At 44.9% G+C, this 22,999-nt stretch overlaps 1 protein-coding gene across 2 annotated transcripts in view; it reads left to right on the forward strand.

The window, feature by feature from the left end:
• Positions 1-17,504, forward strand: part of HNF4A (hepatocyte nuclear factor 4 alpha) — a 70,097-nt gene extending 52,593 nt beyond the window's left edge. For both annotated transcript variants that reach the window (XM_083746278.1, XM_083746277.1), the window contains exons 4-10: positions 693-799; positions 3,928-4,086; positions 6,254-6,341; positions 7,551-7,706; positions 8,415-8,651; positions 9,726-9,851; positions 10,417-17,504. In XM_083746278.1, coding sequence (XP_083602404.1) covers positions 693-799; positions 3,928-4,086; positions 6,254-6,341; positions 7,551-7,706; positions 8,415-8,651; positions 9,726-9,851; positions 10,417-10,559 — 1,016 coding nt within the window. In that variant the 3' untranslated portion in view covers positions 10,560-17,504. The remainder of the gene's footprint in view (positions 1-692; positions 800-3,927; positions 4,087-6,253; positions 6,342-7,550; positions 7,707-8,414; positions 8,652-9,725; positions 9,852-10,416) is intronic.
• Positions 17,505-22,999: the final 5,495 nt, after the last annotated feature.

Consider the following 22,999-nt stretch of genomic DNA (forward strand, 5'->3'; position numbering starts at 1 on the left):
CTTTCCCCAAAGAGTCCTGGGAACTGCAGTTTCTTAAGGGCAATGTAGCTCTGTGAGGGGTAAACTATGGTCCCCACGATTCTTTGGTTGGGGTACCATGTGGATTAAATGCATGGCTTGAAATTGACTGTAGCCTGGAGATGGCAGAAGTTTATAACATAGCGTGCAGCATGAAGAGAGCTCTTTTAAACTAAGAACTCAAATATCTGAAGACAATTCCCATTGAGTTGACTTCCTTAGAATAAGGGCATGCATTTATCTGGATGTTTCATACATATATTCCATTCTTTTACTTTTACCCACTTTAAATCGCTCTTGGGATAGGGCAGAGGATGGCATCGCCACCATCACCCCCTGCGTTTCCTTTGCACTTTTCCAAACTACAGAAATTAAAATCTAGAATCATGGAATTGTAGAGTTGGAAGGGGTCATGAGGATCATCTAGTCCAACCCTCTGCAATGCAGGAATCCTTTGCTTAATGTGGGACTCAACCCTGAGATGAAGAGTCTTATTCTCTACCAATTGTTATGTTATTATGTTGTATTAAAATGTTATTATGTTGTTTAAAAGCAGTGACAAAAATGTATGAGGTGATGACAGCTTCTTGCTTTGTCTTGTGCTTCTGATAGTAATTTGAAGTGTTTTGCATTTTCATTTTTGGGATCATTTTTTGTTTGTTTTGGTTTTGCAGCTGTACAGAACGAACGCGACCGAATCAGTACTCGGAGATCCAGCTATGAAGACAGCAGCTTGCCGTCCATTAACGTTTTACTGCAAGCAGAAGTTCTCTCACAACAGGTACGTCTTTTATTTTATAATGTAGTGAAATAATAATCATTTTAGTCTTCTTTCCAGTTCGGGGGGTGCCTCCAGACCACCAGTATTTTGTGGGACGGATTCAAACACATACCCAGATGTTAGTTTCTCACAGTTAAAGTGGATTAAAGGGCTCTATTGCCCAGCAGAACAAACCTGCTTTCAAAAATTGGACTTTTCTTGGTTGGGAAAGTGGAGTGGAAATACATGGGAAACTGTGGGATGAATGAATGATTAATGGCAAGATGTAAAAACACCCTGCAAACAAATCAGGATGAATGCTCATTGTTATATAACCTCCCCGTAAAACCAATTGGAATGAGTGCTCTATAAAGGCCAGATGTAGTCTAGTCACCATGTAAGCCAGGCTTCCTCAAACTCAGCCCTCCAGAAGTTTTTGACCTACAACTCCCAGGATCCCCACCTAGCAGGACCAGTGGTCAGGGACGATGGGAATTGTAGTCTCAAAACATCTGGAGTGCTGAGAAAGCCTGATGTAAGCTTTGTGCAAGCAAATCTGGATGAATGCTGAATAAAGAGGTTGTCTGGAGGAGCCTGTGGTCTCTTCAACAGAAACCTGTAAATTGAAAGCCACTTTCAGGCATCATAAGCCTCTTCGGCTGCAGTACTCTGTACATTTATTTGGGAATAAGCACCACTGCATACAGTTGAGCAGGCATAGGCAAACCTGGCCCTCCAGATGTTTTGGGACTACAACTCCCATGATCCCGAGCTAGCAGGACCAGAGGTCAGGGATGATGGGAATTGTAGTCTCAAAACATCTGGAGGGCCAGGTTTGCCTATGCCTGCAGTTGAGTTTACTTCTTAATAAAAAAGTATTGAGTTGCACAGTTTAGTCTCTGCCAGACAGCTTCCAGTTTGATGGATTGCAGATGACAAAGGGAATACCCAACAGATCAACACAGTACTCGTACAACCACATTTCCCATCTCAGTCATAGCATCGCATATGCTGTCAGCAGCTTCCAAGGTGCAAAATGCTGCCCTGTGGAGTCCGAGAAAATGTAACAGAAGTGCTGCCTCAAGGGAAGGAAGGTGCTTAGCTCGAGTGAAACAAATAACAACTGTGCATTGACTGCACCGAAAATATGAACTCTGGGAAAGGCCCCCAAACTGGGCAGATACCGATGAGGGACTTCTTCCCCATTGGTCCGGGGTCATCCAGGATCAGCATTATTGTATTGCAGGTTCACTATACCAAACAGCCAGGTTTTTGTTTGTTGTAAAGACTGTAAGAGAGAATAACTGGGTGCACTCTTCCCACCTTGGATCAAATCTATGCTTCCAGCTGCCATAAGAAAGCTGCAGAAATAGTGCAGGACAGTGCGCACCCCAGAAATGATCTCTTTCAGCTTCTGCCTTCTGGAAGAAGGTACAGGGTTATAAAGACTAGGACTAGCCGCCTGAGAAATAGTTTCTATTCAAATGTGATTTTGGTTTTAAACGCAGTGTAAGGTAGTCTCTGTGGGAGTATACTGTATTAATTATGGGGTATCAGAGTATTGAGGGGGCTAACCAGGCTGGGATAGCAGGCTTGTTGGTTTTTTGAATGTCTGATGTAGATTTTTTCAGTTTCGTTGTTCTGTATGGGACAATGACAATAAAGACTATCGCATGGCATCGTAAAGCATTGCTTATTTGATGACTTTTCTAGAGTTGCCAAGATTGCAGCAGATAAAACTGCTTGGGAAAGATTAAGGTGGTGCTGGGGATTGCTTTCTAGGTCGTTTTGGAGCCACATTTTTTTCCCAAACGGAACTGGGAACTTTGCATTAACATGGGAGAAGGAATAGGAGAAATATAGTCTTGGGAGAGCAAGGAAGGAAAGAACAAGCAAATGAAATAGCTGACAGGAAGAGAACAGTTGCCTGGGGAGGATGGCTTGGATTTCAGAGTGTTTTGCAGGGGTTGCAAACCATGCATGCAGGCAGACTTCTTTGTTGCAAACCGACACATTGAAAAAGGGCATTCTTCTTCACTGAGATTGATACTTAGCACTTTTTAATGTATCTGTCAGAAGATGCACGTTCACACTCCCCTGATGGCCACTTTGCACAGTGCTTTCTCTGTCACTCAGCTCCCTTCTTTCTCTCATTGGCTGATGGATCTCAGGGCTCTAGGGAAAACCACAGCAGATTGTGCAATCCTGAATTCTACCCACCCCTGCTCTAAATACTGAACTATATTGGTTCGTATCTGGGTATTTGCTGCTCAGGACTAGCCAGGATTGGAAGGCACCCAACAGGGAGGAAGCATAGCCCAAAGCATCCGTCTAGAACTTGAATTGCACTTCTGGTTCCCATCATAAAAGCAGATCTGTACATCACGTGCATGACTTTATAGCTCATCACTGTAGCAGTTATGGCTCAACTGGTTCCCTGCTGAATGTGAACTGCCTCTGCTGGGAAGCATTGTGTATCAGTGTTGCAAACAAATGTTATGCAGGCTCTGTCTGCAATCTTCAGCAGCCATTTCACAAACACAACACACATCATCACTGGATGCTGTGCTGTGCTCATCAACTGAGAAACATTTCTGTGTGAACTTCCCTTTAGGACCATCTAGAAGTGCTCCAAGAACATTTGGCTTTAAGATGTTGCAACCGGAGCCAAATCCCAAACAGATGAATGCAGCGGCATTTCAGTTTAAATGGGTTTAGCATTAGAACAGGGATGTGACCTTCCAGATATTGGCTAGACTTCAACTTCAACCACCTGTCATCCACCTTGGCCATGCAGGCCACGGCTTCCTCATCCCACCTTTCCATCTCTTATTTGCTGGCCACAAGGCTAGCTAGCAGAGTATTTTGAAGAAATAGGGAGGTGGGGGAGAGGAAATCTAAAACCTAGCTTGTTTGTGGATCATGGTATTTGATGGAGAACGGATTTGACCTTGGTTAGAGGGCAAGAGCCTTTGCAATTCTGCAGCAAAAACATAGCAAACTCTACAGCAAAAAAGAAAGGTGTTACAGTTTCTCACATAAATTTGTCACACAGATTTCGATTATTATTTGGTCGTTTGTGCAGCTTCCTTACAGCTTACCTCTCCCTCTGAGCAATGTTAGGTAAAACCTCTTTCTCCCCCCTGCAGATATCATCGTCACCAATTTCAGTGATCAGTGGTGATATCAGAGGGAAGAAGATCGCGAATATTGCAGACGTCTGCGAGTCCATGAAGCAGCAGTTGCTAGTGCTAGTGGAGTGGGCCAAGTACATCCCGGCCTTCTGTGAGCTTCCTCTAGATGATCAGGTGAGTCCTATTTATCCTAGCTGAAACTAAACATTGGTTTTCCTGTTCCATTTCTAATAATTCAGTGCAAGGCCCATTGTGAATGACTGTGGCGGAGTTATCCGTGTCCAGGAAAGGGTGCAGCTATTGTACAACCTAAGTTGATAAAATACTTATGAACTGTGACTCACAGGGGCTGCATGCACGTCAAAGCTGAACTAATGCAGAACCAGCCCTTGAAAATGATTGGTGCAAACAAGCTGTGAGGCAAGCAGACATTGTCGAGTATTTGGGCTGCAAGGATTATGTCCTTACTGCCAGCGGCGCCTGCATTTACAGTTGCACAGCAGAGCAAAGTGGGTTGATAGGGGCCCCCATTTTGTTTTGAAAGCTGTGTCTGTTTAACATCAGGGTACCTTTAAATCAGAACTCTTTTTGTACAGATTTCCTTTCCTTAAGTTCGTTCCTTCCCAGTGGTGAGATCTAAACCTCCAGAAAATAATGTTCTCTCCTCTTTCCTCCAGCTCTTTCATCGCAAGATATTTCTTCATGTTTGTTCAGTGTATACAGATGGACCCATCCCTATAAAGACACCCTTTCCCAAATCCTTTGGTTAATGTTTAGTGGTTGTTTGCTGCACAGCTGAAGTCCCAGTTGGACATTAAGAAGCATCCATGCCACACTGCGTCTTAGTATTAACCTTAGTTTCCACAGATTTCTTCTTTTAAAAAACAGAAATGGGACAGGAGATACAGAACATTCTTGAGGATCACTGAAGGGCATAAAGTGACAGAATGCAATCATTAACAACAGAGCAAGAGTAGAGGGTTTAAGAGAAAAACAACAACCACGGGTTGCTCATCACAGCAAGATGTCCACAGTCAGCAGAGAAATTAATTACAATGCTAGACTTGGGGAAAGTAGTCCAACATGTGGCCATTTGAGCGACCTTATGGCTCCCTTAGAGAGCCCTAATGTCGCTGGATCCCAACCTCTGGATTGGAGGGCCAGCATTATTTTACTTGTTTACGAACTAGGCACAATCCACCTTCACCTTTGCACATGTGTGCCCTCAGCGTAGGATCAGCGTAGGGCTCAACAGAGCATTCTTTCCCCCTCTGCAATAGGCTCAGGCTCCCTGGACCCTGGGAACAAGCTTGCAAAGGGGGTGGTTGAGCACCTCTCACTTACGCATCTGCCTGCTGCTCTGTTCCGGGGGCCTTTGTTCCAACCAGTTATTCCTGCTCTGAGAACTCTGGTCCCCAAACATCCTAGCACTGAGTGAGGAAGGTGGCTATCTATCATTGTTATGTTAGTCTTCAACCTCTACAGCTTTGCGGGCAGAAAGGCTAAGGAGTAAGCCCTACACAAATCCGGAGTAGAGTCCGTAAGACGGTTGGATGGCGCCTTGTACGCCTCCTTCCGGCAACTCCTGCAGCCAAGCTGGTGCCAAACGTATTGCTCTGCTTTCCTTTGGACCATATCAGTGAGGCTGAAAGGGGGTCTTGACATCTGGGCAGCCTAGGATCTCCATACACACTGCCCAGGCTTACGCCTAGGGGAGGGCACTTCAGTGCTGGTTATGCAGGAGATTGACTTCACCCCTGGAGGTGCACTCCATTGTCTATCGAGACAGACGGGTGCCAACAACAACTAGTCCCCAGAAGCTGATGAAAGATCAGGCCACGTTACCGAGCAATTTAGAGCCCCCCCCCCATATCCTGTTGAACATGAGACATACTGTGCCAGTTCCTGAAAAACAGAAGGATGAGTACTTCCCATATGGGAATTTATAGGAAGTGCTCACCAGCCTACTGTTGTAAGTGATGCCTGGGATGCTTGTGTAGGCAAACATCAGCAGAGAAAGGGGAAGGAACTAAGAAGACTTCATTGATCCCCTTCTCTGCGGGGAGCTGTGCATGTGCTCTAACAAGCAAATTCCACAGGAATTGCTATTCCTCTGTGTCGTGTTCGCGCTCACAGAAAACAAATTTCCATAGGGGTCATGACGTTAGATGCCTGGCTTATATTGTGATCCTTTCAATCATGTGGTCTTCAAAGGAGTAGTTCAGCAAGCTGCAATTTCTGCGCTCTTCTTCTGTAGGTGATCATCTCTCTGTCTCCCTCTGCCCTGCCATCTGTCCTCCTCTTGCATCAGCCCTCTAATAATAGTCCTTTGTTCCTCCAGGTGGCTTTGCTACGGGCTCATGCAGGGGAGCACCTGCTACTGGGAGCTGCCAAGAGGTCGATGGTGTACAAAGACATCTTACTCCTAGGTAAAAGTGCCTCGTATAACAACATGCCACCCATCTCCTCCTGTTAAAAATACTGTATTGTATTGCTTTTTTTCAGCCTGGGGGGTTGGAAGGAAGCAGGCAATGTCCTGTATTTTTCCATGTATAACATGCCCCTGTGTATAAGACTCCCCTTATTTGAATTTTGGGACTCAAAATTAAGAAAATGCACTGTCTGTGTATAAGACGGCCCCTTATTTTAAACTTCAAAAATTTAGGGGAAAAATATAGTCTTATACACAGAAAAATACGGTAATCTTTCAGGTTTCTTTGTCACCTACTGCAGGGGTGGGAAACCTCAGTTTCAGGGGCCAAATGCCCTCTCTGTTTGGCCCTTGGGACCTTTCCCAGGCCATACACCTTCCTGAGTCACACCCCTCTCCAGCCCTGCTTTGTACCGCCCCCTTGGATGTTTTTGCCAGGCTGGAATGTGTCATTGAACTCTGATAATGCTTCTTGCTTGCTTGGGTGTGTGTGTGTGTGTGTGTGTGTGTGTGTGTGTGTGTGAAACTAGCCTACTGTACACAAAGGTGTAAGGGGCACATTTGCTGCGGCCCCCTAAAAGGGAGCGTGGCCCTCGAGTGCAAAAAGGTTCCCAACGCCTGATTTGATGGCTTTCAGTTATCTCTACAGTTCTGTAAGCAAACATTATAACATGAGGGTATATTTAGGCAGGGTGATTTAAGAGCTGAATGTGTGTTGCAAAAGGCATCACTCCTTTGTCCAACTTTGTAAGAACTTTTCACCAGAGGTAAAAGTGGGACATAGGTAGACATTTTGAGTTGCAGTTTCTTTCTCCTGCCTTCAGCTCTGGAAAATAGAGAACCATCTCCCCTCTGTCTCCAGCCTGAGCTAACCCCCACAAAGCAACACTTGATGGCTGAAATACACTGTTCCTGGAAACCCTGAGATGCTGGCTGAGAATGTTTTAAAGTGTTTTTAGAATGTTTTGAAATTTCTTTTGGTTGGTTTTTAAAAAATGTTTTATTATTGCTATGTATGCCACCCAAGGCTCCTTTGGGAGGAAGGGTAGGATATAAATCGAAAGAAGAAGAAGAAGAAGAAGAAGAAGAAGAAGAAGAAGAAGAAGAAGAAGAAGAAGAAGAAGAATGGGTTGTGGATTACAAATAGTGAACAGTGACGATTTTTGATAGAATTGGGTTTTAATTAAAACAAACAATTCTCCTGCAGGAAATGACCACATAATCCCCCGTAATTGTCCGGAGTTGCTGGAGATCAGCCGTGTGGCTGTACGCATCCTGGATGAGCTAGTGCTCACGTTCCAAGAGCTGCAGATTGACGAAAACGAATACGCATGTTTGAAAGCCATCATCTTCTTTGATCCAGGTAGGTGCCGAATTTTTCAGGACCTTGGAAGAGGCATCTGAGGTTGCTTCCATGCCCCAACCCCTTTAACACGGCTGGGGAATTGCTTTTCTACAATGTGTGGGGAAGAAAATTTAAATGAAGGTTCCGCAGAATATAGGACTGTATTGTCTAGCAATGCCCTTCCTTGTGGCCAAGTTCCTCCTATAATGTTTATTCATGAATAAGAACCATTCAACATGAGTGCAGGTGAGGGAAGTAGAGAAAGGGAATAGAGAGGTGTGTGTTTTTCTCCTAGAACACAGAACATCTGGCGAAGCTGAATGGGAGAAATTCAGGACAGGCAAAAGGAAATAATTCTTCACACAACATATAGTTAAAATCTGGAATATGTAGTGATGGCTGCCATCTTGGATGGCTCTAAAATGGGACTAGGTAAGGATGATAGATAACTAGTTGAGGCACAGGTGTCCTGTGTTGCATTTGTTCACCCTGTTTCATAAGCCGGAGTTGTCGCAGCGTCCCTCTATTTGCTCTTACACAATCGGAACCCATGCAAAGTCTGTGTTAGTGCAGGATGAGGAATGAAACTGGCACACCTTCCCCAGTGCCTGCCAAAGGAGTTTGAGCAAAGTAAGGAACTTCAGGAGACCACCTAGACTGGCCCACTTGAAACTGCATCTTTCTTGAGAAATGCCATAGTCCGTAATTTCTTACGGTTTCCCCCAGATGCTAAAGGGCTGAGTGACCCCATCAAGATCAAGCGAATGCGGTACCAAGTTCAGGTCAGCCTGGAAGACTACATCAATGACCGGCAGTATGATTCACGGGGACGCTTTGGGGAACTCCTCCTCCTCTTGCCCACCCTCCAGAGCATCACTTGGCAGATGATTGAGCAGATCCAGTTTGTCAAGCTCTTTGGCATGGCCAAGATCGACAACCTTCTGCAGGAGATGCTGCTAGGAGGTGAGTGTTGACCCTACAGGAAGCGGGGTCTTTTGGCTATTGAATTTCAGGGGCTCCTCCAGATGACCATCTTATTCAGCATCTATCCTGATTAGCATACACAAAACTTACATGGTGGTTATATGTCCGGTTTTTATGGAGCATTGGTCACGAGCGATTTATGAGGCCGTTATATGACAATGAACATCCATCCCGATATGCTTACTGGACCTCTCCTTAACAGGCTTCAGGGTCTTTGGAAAATCCAAGCATTTTGTGTTACCCAATTCCATTTAGCACAGGGATCCTGTGCATTTAACTCAGTTAGGAACAAGCTGGATGTACTGTAGGGAACTGGGTCTGCCAAACCGCTGAGGATGGACATGATTCAAAACAAAGTGGGCGAGAAGTTGCAGGAGAATAGCAGTAGAGGGGATAGACAGGTTAAGCAACCCTCATCTGCTGAGTCTCCATTTCAGAGGTCACAATCTCCCACCAAATCAAAGCTCTCCCACAAGCCTCACAGACCTGTCTGTGGAGAACCTGTACAGACTGCCAGTGTTTTTACAACATGTAAAGCGACATTTGCCTGGTGCCTGCTTCATATAATATACAGTGGTACCTCAGGTTACAGACGCTTCAGGTTACAGATGCTTCAGGTTACAGACTCTGCTAACTGAGAAAAAGTAGCTTGGGTTAAGAACTTGCTTCAGGATGAGAACAGAAATCACATGGTGGCGGCACGGTGGCAGCAGGAGGTCCCATTAGCTAAAGTGGTGTCTCAGGTTAAGAACAGTTTTAGGTTAACAACAGACCTCCAGAACGAATTAAGTTCTTAACCTGAGGTACCACTGTAGTCAGGTGGTTAAAAAAACACACCTATATTATTTTCTCAGGTTTTTAATCAATTAAACTGGGTTGTTGGTTTTTTGAGCCACTTTGGAATTGGTATCGTTACACTATGTATTGCTTTGTGCTGCATTCTCTGTTTCATCGAATTTTGCATGTAACCATTTTACTGCATTTTAATTTTTTTAAAAAAGAAGAACTATATCCATATATTATGCAATACTTAGAATGATATATATAATTTAGGGTCATCGAGTGACACTCCTCACGCTCATCACCATGCTCTTCACCCGCACCTGATCCAGGAGAACCTGGGGACAAACGTGATTGTGGCCAACACAATGCCTGCTCAGATGCACAACGGGCAGCTGTGTGAGTATTCCTGCACAAGAGAAGCAGCTCTCTAGTGTGTGTTCTGAATAAGTGGAGCTAGTATGCAGATTTATCAGTTTGCTGGAGTAATGGGAGCAACATCTCCCATAATGCTCTGCTCTCCCTAACACCAGTAGGAAAGGAAGAGGAAGGAGCCTCAGTCAGACTTTTTAGAAAACACAATAAAACCCCATAGGATGGTATACATGATTACATGAGTACGTGAAGAGGGAGAACACACAGCCTTCGAAGAAGAAGAAATATTTAAAAGGAAAGCATTCTAATACTGATCGGACAAGAGCAGAAGGGAGTAATGTTTTATTTCCCCACTTTTAAAGAGGCTACCTGAGTGCACAAGTACATAACAACATTTGGCATGTACATCTAATCAAAAGTAAAGAAAAGACTTTTGAAAATGCTATTGAACCTGGTAGAATTTACCTCTAAGTAAACATGCATTGGGTTGCACTGTTAACCTTCTTTTGATGTGATCCTTTATACTCTAACTGATCCTGTACAATGCCTTTTATATATAATATAAAACATCATTTTTTTCTTTCAACAGCCACTCCCGAAACTCCCCAGCCTTCCCCACCCGCTGGCTCAGGAGCTGAACAATACAAACTGCTTCCTGGGGCCATTGCAACTGTGGCCAAGCAGCCTAGTTCAATCCCTCAACCCGCCATCACGAAGCAAGAGGTCATCTAGCATCCAGCCAAATGAATGTATCAGATGCCACAAAGACCATGATGAGGGAGACAAACCCTTTCTCATTCCCGTTTTGATCACTCTGGAGGTTGACTATTCACAGAGGCATCCCAGGGCACAAAGGCATCAAATTGTTATTTGGAATTTGGATGGGGAGAAAGCCATCTTCCCAAAGCTGACTCTTCATGTGGCTGTGGAGAACATCTGCACCCAAGCATTGCAGAATGAATGAACTAGCCTTGGTGGAAGTCTTTATCCTATAGAGACAGATCCCAAATTTCAGATCTGTAGCTGACTATTGCACTGACATGCTTGTTTCATCACTGCCACTGAGTTACACAATGTTATTGTGTTTATTTCACTTCAAATCTTAACTTTTTTTTTATTTAAAAAAAGGCATCTGAATGAAAGGGTGGGGTGAACACCTTCACTGCAAGATCTCTAAATAGCTACAAGTCCTCTCGTGACAATCCCAAGCAGGCATGGTGGTCCACACTACGGAAGAGGCAGAAAGTTTGACCCGTATGTTGCAGAAGTACAGCCTCTTTATTGCCTTCTCCACAGTTCCACTCACTGCCTTGGGGCAGTAGCAGAAGCAGGGGCCAGGACAAGATGTTTCTGGTGATCTTCAGAAATAAACAAAATTCAGTGGCCAAAGTAGTTGGTGGTGCTTTTTCCACCTGGTGACTGGTGATTTCTATGAGGAAGTAGCAGCTTGTTTGAACAAAGCATTGGCTTGCTGGATCAGACCAAGATCCATCCAGTCCAGCATTCTCTCCTTCAAACAGCAGTCAGCCAGATGCCTCTTGGACTCACAAGTGATGCATGAAAGTGGATGGCCTTCTCTTGGCTATGCTCTTCTTTTCCTCACTTGCTACTCATGCGCATTGTCTCTGCACATGGAGGTCCCATGTCTGATAAAGTAGTCCTCCTTGAATTTGTCTAGTCCTTGTTGAGACTGTAAGATTTGCCTTCTTGCTGCAACAGAGCCAAGGATCCCTTTATTTGAGGGGATGCCTGTATGTGGAAGTGCTACACAAATGTCGATTTCAATGTCATCCTTCATTCAAGAGATAATTCAGTTGCATTAATGATGCCAGATTCCTCTGCTTCAGTGAATCTCCTAATCAAGCGACCCACTACTGGTCTCGTCCATTTCTCGTCCCTATTCATAATGATTCCAGGTGCTACGTTGTTGGGAATTATAGAGAACAAATGAGGGGAAGATCTGAAGGTGACGCAGGTTCAGGGCTGGCACCAGCGAACCTTTCTCCTAGGCCTAGGCGCTGCCAAGGGTAAGCCAGGTCAGCATGAACCAAGTGCACTTTTTGCCAGAATTCACTCTGACTGCACTGTGATGCAAACCATCTCCTCTAGTTGCAAAGTTTCTACCTGATCTTAAGCCCTTGCTGCCGTGCCCCTTGGGTAGTATTCCCAGTTGTGAGTGGCAACCATCTTGATGCACCCACTGTGTGTGGCAGCTCATAGGAACGCAACATAGACTGCCATATACAGAGTTAGACCATCGGCCTCTCCAGCCTAGTATTATGCTGCAAGCCTGATGCAGACAATCTTTCCCAATCCCACAGCTAGAGTCCCTTTTAATTAGAGATGTTGGGAACTGGACCTGAGACCCTCTCAATGCAAGGCATGTGCTCTGCCACTGAGTCATCGATCCTTCCCTCAACGCAAGGATTGGGGACCTCATTCCAATGAATATGCAGCTGACAATCTTTTAAAAATGCCGTAGATCCGATGAGATGTCAAAAGGAAATTAACTTACTTTCCCATTTTAAAATTTTACCACAGCAAGCATGAGGGCTTGGACTCGTTCTGTGTGAGGATAATTTTTTAATTCAATCTAAGCAGTTAGGCCAAAGTCACGCCGACATCACATGTGATATACAGTAGTACCTCGGGTTACAGACGCTTCAGGTTACAGGTGCTTCAGGTTACAGACTCTGCTAACCCAGAAATAGTACCTTGGGTTAAGAACTTTGCTTCAGGATGAGAACAGAAATCGCACGGCAGTGGCGCAGCAGGAGGCCCCATTAGCTAAAATGGTACCTCAGGTTAAGAACAGTTTCAGGTTAAGAATGGACCTCTAGAACGAATTAAGTTCTTAACCAGAGGTATCACTGCATGTTGACTACTGTGGAATTTCCTTTGTATTTAAAACACAGCTGAGAAATGCCATTATCTGCACCCTGAACCACACCCTGGGGGCATGTTTACACCATCAGTTATTCTCAGTTAAGAAGCCCTGATTTTTCCTCAGACTGATTCATTTAGCACATTCAAGGAGCAAGTAAGAAACTGAAGTTGAAAGAGAATCAAAGGCTACTGAAAAGATCAGGGGCTCGTGATTTGCCTCTCTTTTATCTCAGGATAAGCATAACAATAGTTGAATTCTTCTCTGATGAGTAAAATTACCTGTTTCTTGGAGAAGGCAGGCCTCATCCATAGGACAATTTCAGAGATGCAAGAATCCCTATGAAGTGACTTCCCCTGCCCAGTGTTTATGTGGTAAACTATAGGGTGAGATTACAAATTCGTTAAAGGAAACTTAAGAGTTGCCAGCCTTTTGGTGCTAGTGAGCACACTGGGAATTTTGAGAAAGCGCTGTGGGTGCCGATTGCAAAATTCACAAGGGTGTGAAATGTCACACAAAGTGGCACCCACAGCTAAAAGAACAGAAAAAGAGGCAGAGCCACAAAGTAATGTGATGTTGTCCCTGCCCCATCAATGGAAAAAATGCACCTCCATCTGCCATTGCCACACTCAGACACAGAGGGAAGTCCTTTGCAGTCTCTTAAATTTCAAACAAGTGGGAGGGTGGGTGACTAGTCCCGGCATCCAATGAAATGTGGCCATGTTTAATGGTGTGTGTTCGATGTAGGAGAGGCAGGAAGAGCAAACGGTCCTTTGTGTCCTGGATTTTTGAGGGGATATTCACTGAGGCCTTCCAAAAACACCATAGGAAGTTCTGGTGGACACACTAGTGCATGCAGATACCACATTGGTGGCTCGTGGTGGTTGTTCTATCTCAGAAACACTCATGTGAAATGGCCCAGGGTGGCTGCTGAAAATATTTATTTTATAGAACTATTTCTTCATGGTATTTCACTCCAGAGAGTACCAAAGCAATTGACAACCACAAAAGATAACGTAGTAATAAAATATATCAGTCAAATAATATAGAATCGTAGAGTTGGAAGGGACCCCAAGGGTCATCTAGTCCAACCCCCTGCAATGCAGGAATCTCACCTGAAGCATCCATGACACATGGCCATCCAACCTCTGCTTGAAAACCTCCAAGGATAGAGAGTCCACAACTTCCCAGGGGAGACCATTCCACTGCTGAACAGCTCTTACTGCCAGAAAGTTCTTCCTGGTGTTTAGTTGGAATATCCTTTCTTGTAACTTGAAGCCATTGGTTCGCGTTGTACCTCCCAGAGCAGGAGAAAACAAGCTTGTTTCCTCTTCCATGTGACAGCTCTTAAGATATTTGAAGTTGGCTATCCTATCTCCTCTCAGTCTCCTCTTAACCTAAATATACCTAGCTCCTTCAAGCGCTCCTCATAAGGCTTGGTTTCCAGACCCTTGATCATCTTGGTTGCCCTCCTCTGCACACGTTCCAGCTTGTCAACATCCTTCTTAAATTGTGCCCAGAATTGAACACTGAATTCCAGGTGTGGTCTGACCAAGGCAGAATATTACTTCCCTTAATCTGAACACAGTACTTCTGGTGACACAACCTAGAATAGCATTAGGGTTTTTTGCTGCTGCATCCCACTGTTGACTCATGTTAAGCTTGTGGTCCACCAAGACCCCTAGGTCCTTTTCACACGTACTGCTAGTAAGCCAGGTGTCCCCCATCCTATATCTGGTTCTTCCTGCCTAAGTGCAGAACCTTACATTGATTCCTATTGGAATTCATTTTGTTAGCTTGAGCCCAGTTCTCCAATCTGTTAAGGTTATTTTGAATTATGATTCTGTCTTCTGCAGCATTAGCTACCCCTCTCAGTTTGGTGTCATCTGTGAGTTTGACGAACAAGGTGCTAAAATCTAAAAACTGGCAATAATACTCTGGAAATGCCTGAGCAAATCAATGACTTTTAAAAGCATGCTGGAAGCATCTGACACTTGGTACCTGCCTAATCTCCAAGGTGAGGAAGGTGCCACCACAGAGAAGGCTCTTTGCCTTACCATTGTATGTGGTATGGAGTTCACCAGTTGAACTTCTGCCTGCCATGCAGATAACAGAGCCTCCTCTATTGAATGCCTTATTCTCAACATCCAGGATTAAGTTTCTTCCTTCAGCTGTTTTTCTGACTTCTGTTCTGTGTGGCTGCATATCATTGCCAGAGTCTCCATTTTCTCTCCATCTCTCATGGTGCACCAGGGAATAGACTGCACTCCGTGTCCTTGTCTGTCCTGAGTCCTCAGCTGGAAACTGTTCCAGCCAGAGAAAGTTAATGGAAACAGAATAATTAAAGTCTCGTTCTGCAACACCAGATATGATGCCTCTCAAGGTTAGGAGCCAAGGCAGCTAGCAAGGAAGGGTGTCTGAAACTTATTTGGATTCCTTGGAGTACGTGCAGACCAGAGTAAAGTTTATCTTGGGATAACCATCTCCAAACGTGTACAGGGTGCTATTTTTCTAGAAAAAGAGGTGCCAGAACTCACCATGAACTCCCCCCTTGTTCTCTTATAATGGCAGTGGCGCCCACCTGAGAGGTGCCGGAACTGAGTTCCTGCAAGTTCCTGCTGAGAAAAAGGCCTGAGTGTACAGGTATTCTGAAGTGTTGGATTTGGGAAAGAAGTTGTAAACCAGAACCTTTCCCAGAGTCCAAATTCAATATTCATTATCCAATGACGTCCTGCCCTCATCTGCTTTCTCTTGCTGAAACCCTAATAGATACTGACATGTCCCTTAATTTTACAGAAGAAACATCCAATTTAATGTGTCCAGAATGCAGGCAGCCCATAATAATCTTCAAATGTTGGGGCTGAAGGTATGTAGCTCAGTGGGAGAGCACATTCATAACTTCCCCAGGTAGACATGGAAATGATACATATGTGAAAGCTTGGAGAACGGCTGTTGGGCAGTGTAGACAATACTGAAGCAGATTGACCAGTGACCTGAACTCAATAAATTATTATTATTATTCAAACTTTTAGAAGACATCTGAAGGCAGCCCTGTTTAGGGAAGCTTTTAATGTTTGATGCATTATGGTATTTTAATATTTTGTTCGAAGCCGCCCAGAGTGGCTGGGGAAGCCCAGCCAGATGGGCGGGGTATAAATAATAAATTGAGATCAAATAGGGTACATACTAGCCTGAACTGTTGGGGCTTTAAAGCACTGTTTGAGGCTATTTGAAAGCCTTTTTGCAAACAGCCTGTGCTGCTCTTTGAACCTCTGGTTTGCAGGCGACCAAACTGAGCAGGATTTCAGTCTTGCTGCAGTTCCTAAAACCAACACCCCCTACACTTTCTAGCTGATTTCACCAGTGCTGTTTTTCTAGGGGGGGGGGGGGGAGTGCTGGAACTCACCATGAATGCCTCCCTTGTTCTCTTACCATGGCAATGGCGCCCACCTGAGAGGTGCCGGAACTGAGTTTGGCTGAAAAAAGCCCTGGGTGTTACCCCTCATCAGAGTGGTGCCAGCTGATTGGCAGGTGGATGTGGTTTTTTAAAAGTAGTCTCACAGACCAAAGTTAAACTCCTGGAGGTCCAATACAGTGGTACCTCAGGTTACATACGCTTCAGGTTACAGACTCCGCTAACCCAGAAATAGTGCTTCAGGTTAAGAACTTTGCTTCAGGATGAGAACAGAAATCGGGCTCCAGCGGCGCAGCAGCAACAGGAGGCCCCAATAGCTAAAGTGGTGCTTCAGGTTAAGAACAGTTTCAGGTTAAGTACGGACCTCCAGAACGAATTAAGTACTTAACCTGAGGTACCACTGTACTGCCCCACAAATTGGAGATTCCTCACCACAGACTAGACCTTACTGTGCCTATCACCCTATGTGAATTGAGAACATGCCCTATATCCACCCCTGATGTGCAGGACAGGGAAAGATCAGAAGGGGTGAAGTAATGACGTTGCTTTTCTGCTGCAACTGCTTCTGAGATTCTTTAAGATGACAGTGCCAAAGATTGAAGTTGAGACCTCTCTGTGTGATTGCATAGCATGGGCCCAAGCCACTGAGCTATGACCAAAGGTGCCATCCCTCTTTCGTGGAAGTTATGTTCATCGCTGCATATTTTTGTGTGAAAGTATCATGGGGTTCCTTGGAAGAGTTGGAAAGACACTGCTGTAGAAGGTAGATAATAAGCGAGTGCCATCCCTTTGAATTCAAGAACTGGGATTATAGTTCGGGGAAAATATTAGCTGTTTTGCGAATTCTGTGGAGTTGTCTCCTTGTAAGAATAGTTCCAACTGCCAAAAAAAGAGACCTCAGTCAGGATCCTTGACTGGAATAAACGGACCAATGGATATTAACTGAGGTCATCTCATTTACATCTGCTTAGGGATTGGTCCCTTTACTTCATATGCAAAACCCTGCCAGCAGACCTCGGGTGTCAAAGTATTCTAATGTTTGCCAGACACGACTGCGTTATGCTATGTAATTTATTGTAATGATGAATCAAATCATCCCCCCCTAAATTATTGTGTAAACCATATTGATTATTTGTAATTGCAAAATTGAATGTGAATAGTGTAAATTACAGGATTCTTTTTCCAGCTGCAACATTTCCTATACGTAGGGATAGTTGGAAGAAGGTATTTGGGGTGTAGATTTACTACATGCCAGAAATCTTTTAGTATGGTACATTAATGTTTGTTGACTACTGCCTTCCAATGGAAAAGAGAGGGCTGTATTTCTTTTATTAGTGTTTTAAAGAAAAATAAATACAAAATGTTTTCTAACCTTTCACAGATAGGTGTCGTAACATGAAACTTTGTACATTGATTCCCTGCCTCTCCCACGCCGCCGCCCCCCCCCCAAAAAAATTGTGAGCCAATGTAGTGCAGTAAGTAAACATATCCTCCAACATTTCTCTGATGAAAATGGGGACATCCTATTTAAGAATAATAATATTATTAAGATTTATAATATTTTTTATTTATACCCCACCCATCTGACTGGGTTGGCCCAGCCACTCAAGTGGCTTCCAACATATATAGAAACAGTATAAAATATTAAACATTAAAAAAAACCTTCCCTATACAGGGCTGCCTTCAGATGTCTTCTAAATTTGTAGTTATCTCCTTGGCTAGAGGGTTGCAAAACACCATACCCTCCAACATTTCTGTGATGAAAACAGGGACAGCCTAAGGAAAAGCAAGCCGTTCCAGGATCAAATTAGAAACCGGGACTGCTTCTGTAAATCCGGGACTGCCTCTGGAAAATTAAGACACTTGGAAGGTCTGAGTAAATCAGTGGATTTAGACCAGAAAGAAAAGAGACATGTAGCTATAGGTAGACAGACAGACAGAGCTTTAACACACAACCCTATACCTGTCTACTCAGAAGCAAGTTCCATTTTCAACACGCCTTGTTCCCAGGTCAATCTGTATGTGTAAGGGTGCAGTGTTGCTAAAAGGCTACAAAATACCAGAGGTGCAGCCTGTGAGCTCAGAAGTTTTCAGGATACAGTTCCCCCCCAAAAAAACCCCCTCTTGAATACACCTCCATAAACCATAGCCAGTAGATGTCATCTTAGAAGGGACATTTCCCTTTTCTCTCCCTTTCATGGAAATGGGAATGCTTTTTCTGTGGCCTGGCTCTCAAAATCAGCAGCAGAGGCAGTCAACGTGGATCTGGACTCCACCACTTTGGGCGGTAGGCCCCATATGACTGACTGTCCCCCAACTGTTTATATCGGGGAGAAGGCCCAGAAATAGTACACCTCCTTCTCCCCCCCCCCCCCACAATTGTGCATGCAAGTACTTTCAGCCATGGGTGCTACAGACCAACTCAGACATGGATCAATAATGCATTTGCTCAGGAATTTTCCTGCTTGAGAAGAAGAAGGAGAGTTTGGATTTGATATCCCACTTTATCACTACCCGAAGGAGTCTCAAAGTGGCTTACATTATGCTTTCCCTTCCTCCCCCCACAACAAACACTCTGTGAGGCTGAGAGACTTCAGAGAAGTATGACTGGCCCAAGGTCACCCAGCAGCTGCATGTGGAGGAGCGGAGACGCGAACCCGGTTCCCCAGATTACGAGTCTATTGCTCTTAACCACTACATCACACTGGCTCTCGCAAAGCACTAGATGGCAGCACTTCTGTATGTTGCATCAGGACAGCATCCTCCACTGCACCCAAGGGCAGCAGGCAAGGGCCATGCACAACACACACAGCTGTGTCCTCCCAACACTTTGCGGCCACGCCCCAGTGTCTGCCACCTGAGGCAGCCCCCTCGCTCTGTTTAACGGTAGGGCCAGCCTCGCCTCTGTTGTTTCTTAGACCTGGGCAACCTAGGAGGGTTCTTGGTGTGACAAGATACAGTGGTACCGCAGGTTACAAACACTTCGGGTTACAGACTCGGCTAACTTGGATTAAAACTTTACCTCAGGATGAGAACAGAAATCACGCTGCGGTGGTGTAGCGGCAGCGGTAAGCCCCATTAGCTAAAGTGGTACCTCAGGTTAAGAACAGTTTCAGGTTAAGAACGGAACTCCAGAACGAATTAAGTTCATAACCAGAGGTACCACTGTATTTTTATTCTTCACTTAAAGCTGAAATCCTGGAACACATTGATGGGTTCTACCTTTGAGGCTCCAGGGAATGGTCTAAAAGCATTGACTGGGCTCGGCAGATGGCCTGGGCCTGGATCAAATCGCCCGGAAAGCCTCCTAGCATGCCACCTTCAGCTCGCTTGAAGAGAAGTGGGATATAAATGTGATGAGATAGTGTCCCTGTCCAAGGACATCTGTACCTGCATGACTGAGACAGACGCACCCGTCCTGTGGGACCACTAACCTGAGCCAAGTAGCTTTTGTGCCTGCCTTAATCCTTCGCATAGCTGGTTGGGTTAAGTGGATGACGCCAAGGCAGGATAGAGCCAACAAAGCACAAAAGGAAGATAAAGTGAAAGTTAATTTGTTACCAGTTGTAAAAGTGAAGAAACGCACGGAAGATTAGGAAAGGTTGTGAACAGTTTTCACCCCCTCCTCGCCAATCACAAGACCTCTGTGTGCCGTCGGTCGGACATGGCAAAACATGTGCACTGAACCACAGAAGAGAGATGCAGCCGTGGTGGTTAAGGGAGCAGGATCGCAAGGGCAAAGCATCACTGACCGGCATGGTCCTACTGCTACTGGGACTTTGCCCGTGAGAGACTAGCAGCCATTGGTGCTCCAGTAGGATCCAGCAGTGACTGACTACAATTTCACTGGAGATGTCTGAAAAGGAACAGAGGGGCTGCATGTGGAGTTGGTTGTCTTTCTGGGCATGAACGGTTGGAAGGATGACCTCTTCAAGAAACGGAATGACCCCTTAGCCTCAACATGGGGGCTAAAGCATTAAGGAATAGGGGTACCCCAGTGAAGCGGCATGCAAATGGGGTGGTGGGGATCCATTTTCAACTTAGGTCCAGAATGAAGCAACTCCCTTTTGGGGGAAAGGCTACAGCATTTGTTTGTGACTTCGTAGTTAAGAGAACGGTAAGAGGTGAAGTTGATGAAACTATCAAGTAAACAGAGAAGAGTTTTCCTCCCTCTCACTAGAATTGGTGAGCATCCATCCAATGAAGATTAATGTTGGAAGATTCAGGACAGATATTTAAAAGTACTTCTTCGGGGAACTGTAGTCCCTTAGAGGTGCTGGCAGGCGCAAGGGGACTCCCTATTCCCCTCCCAGAACTGCAGAGTGTTTTAACACTCCATCCCTCTTCATAGGAAACCTGTAGCTCTTTGAGCCTTCTAACAACTCTCAGTACACTTAACAAACTCCCAGAATTCTCTAGGAGAAATCAATTACCGTTTAAAGTGGAATCATGGTACTTTAAATGTCTGGTGTGGACGTGACCATAATCATTCTTGAAGAAGACAAGCCACTTTCAGGTATGTGTGCAATCAGGAATGGAGAAGCAGCGGGCAAAGAGGAAGACTGTAGCCCTTCCCATAATTCCTGGCTCCATGTTGTCCCCCTCAGTGGCTCCACCCACCCACCCACACCCCTGAAGCGTCCAAGTACGTTTTAAGGATCCCCACTCTCATCTCTCTGCTTCCATTTACCAGGGATAACATTTCTTTCTCTAAAAGGACCACTGCCATTTGATATCATTTGTCCTTTAGCTTCTTTGAATAGCAATCATATATATAAAAAGGTAAAGGGACCCCTGACCATTAGGTCCAGTCGTGGCCGACTCTGGGGTTGCGGCGCTCATCTCGCTTTATTGGCTGAGGGAGCCGGCGTAGAGCTTCCGGGTCATGTGGCCAGCATGACTAAGCCGCTTCTGGCAAACCAGAGCAGCATACGGAAACACTGTTTACCTTCCCGCCGGAGCGGTACCTATTTATCTATTTGCACTTTGACGTGCTTTTGAACTGCTAGGTTGGCAGGAGCTGGGACCGAGCAATGGGAGCTCACCCTGTCGCAGGGATTTGAACCGCCGACCTTCTGATTGGCAAGTCCTAGGCTCTGTGGTTTAACCCACAGCGCCACCTGCGTCCCTAATCATATATATACAGCAATCCATAAAAATTCCCTATCAGAGAAAATGAGGCACAGCACAGGTCAAGTTAAGCACTTAAGTCTCTCTGATTTCAGTGGGAAATCGGGGGACCCTGCATTGAAATTTATGAGTTGCAATATTTCAACTAGATTGCACTCATGGTGTTTAGGATTATACACTACTGTGACGTGAACAGCGTTTCTTCCTTTTCTCCCTTAAGTATTCCTGAGTGAGCTCCTCTAAAAGGCTTCAGAACTTTCTCCACCACCTCTATGATCGTTTAAAACTTCTTCGTGGAATCTGGTGCCGCTGAGAGCATTTTATAGCCCCATATATTATGCTTTTTAAAAAAATCCACCAGCTATTACTGCTATAAAAACCCACACCTATTCCAAGGCCTGATGGCCATAAAACTGAGAGGCTTTGGGGACAGCCCAGAGACGTGGCAGTGCTGAGACAGGCATTTACGTGGACCAGCCTGCTCAGTTCCTTCAAGGTTGAATGCAGTTCAATTTTTGTACAGTTTGTTTGGTGACAATGGGCTGCCTTCTGTAAAAAAAGAGAAGAAAAGGGGGGTGTCCCGTCCTTTCCGAGGAACTACGCTAAGGAGGAAGTTCTGTGCGTGAGTTTTGGAGCTCCTGTCTAACTCATATTTTATGGAAAGGCGAGACTCACCTTCAAGAGTAAACACTGTGGCTAGGACTGCAAATCAAAACTCAGGCCCATAAAATCACAGCACAAGATTCCCAGCTTTGTTGTGGGTGTGTATGTTGTAAGCAGCAGCAGCAGCACCATCACATACAGTATAATAACGCTGACTTCTGTTAAACCACAGACCTTATTTATAGGGGATATCAACACTGACAAATCAGTACCCTGGGGTTAGAGATCTTTCACGTTGGCTCACCAAACTACAGCTCCCAGGATTCCTTGGGAGATGCAAAGGACCCGCCAGAGTTCTACAAGAGTGATAGGGCATGGCTACTTTCTGAACCTAAGGGTGAGTTCACATGAACACCACAGAATTTACTTAAAGCTTACAGCTATGATGAAATGTACATAAGGCTATTTGTGACTTCTAATCACAATAGCTATGTTCTACCTCCGCTATTGGGACATGGGTGGCACTGTGGGTTAAACCACAGAACCTAGGACTTGCCGATCAGAAGGTCGGCGGTTTGAATCCCCATGACGGGGTGAGCTCCCGTTGTTCGGTCCCAGCTCCTGCCAACCTAGCAGTTCGAAAGCACGTCAAATAACATTATTTGCCTTGCTGTCCGCTGTGGGAAGAATTTCCGTGAATGAATTAGTTAATTAGTTGCATTATTATGTTATCCCTTACCATTCATTTCAGTGCAACGGAAATGCCGTGCAAATTGGGTTGTGTCCTCAATTCTGGATTAAGAACAAACAGCAGCAAATGCCAGTCATAGTCACTGGATTGATTTCCATTCTGGACATGAGACAAATAAGCAAACAGCAGCAATTTCCACCCCTGTTTCTGTCGGAATTATCTGACATCCCCTAACTGACAAGTCCTAAGAGCTCCATGTCAACAAAGGTCTTTTGATACATTTCAGTTCCATCTGTAAGATCTGTGAGTGTCCATATGTACAACATGATGATTCTGATACCTAGTTTCAGGATGATGTATTTTGTGAAGAAGGATCCCTTTGTCCTAAGCAACTTTATTTATGTGACACTAAATATTTGAAGACGCAGGTGGCGCTGTGGGTTAAACCA

This window comes from Podarcis gaigeae (genome assembly GCF_964106915.1).
Source record: "Podarcis gaigeae genome assembly, chromosome: 6".
In the NCBI taxonomy this organism is placed as follows: domain Eukaryota; kingdom Metazoa; phylum Chordata; class Lepidosauria; order Squamata; family Lacertidae; genus Podarcis; species Podarcis gaigeae.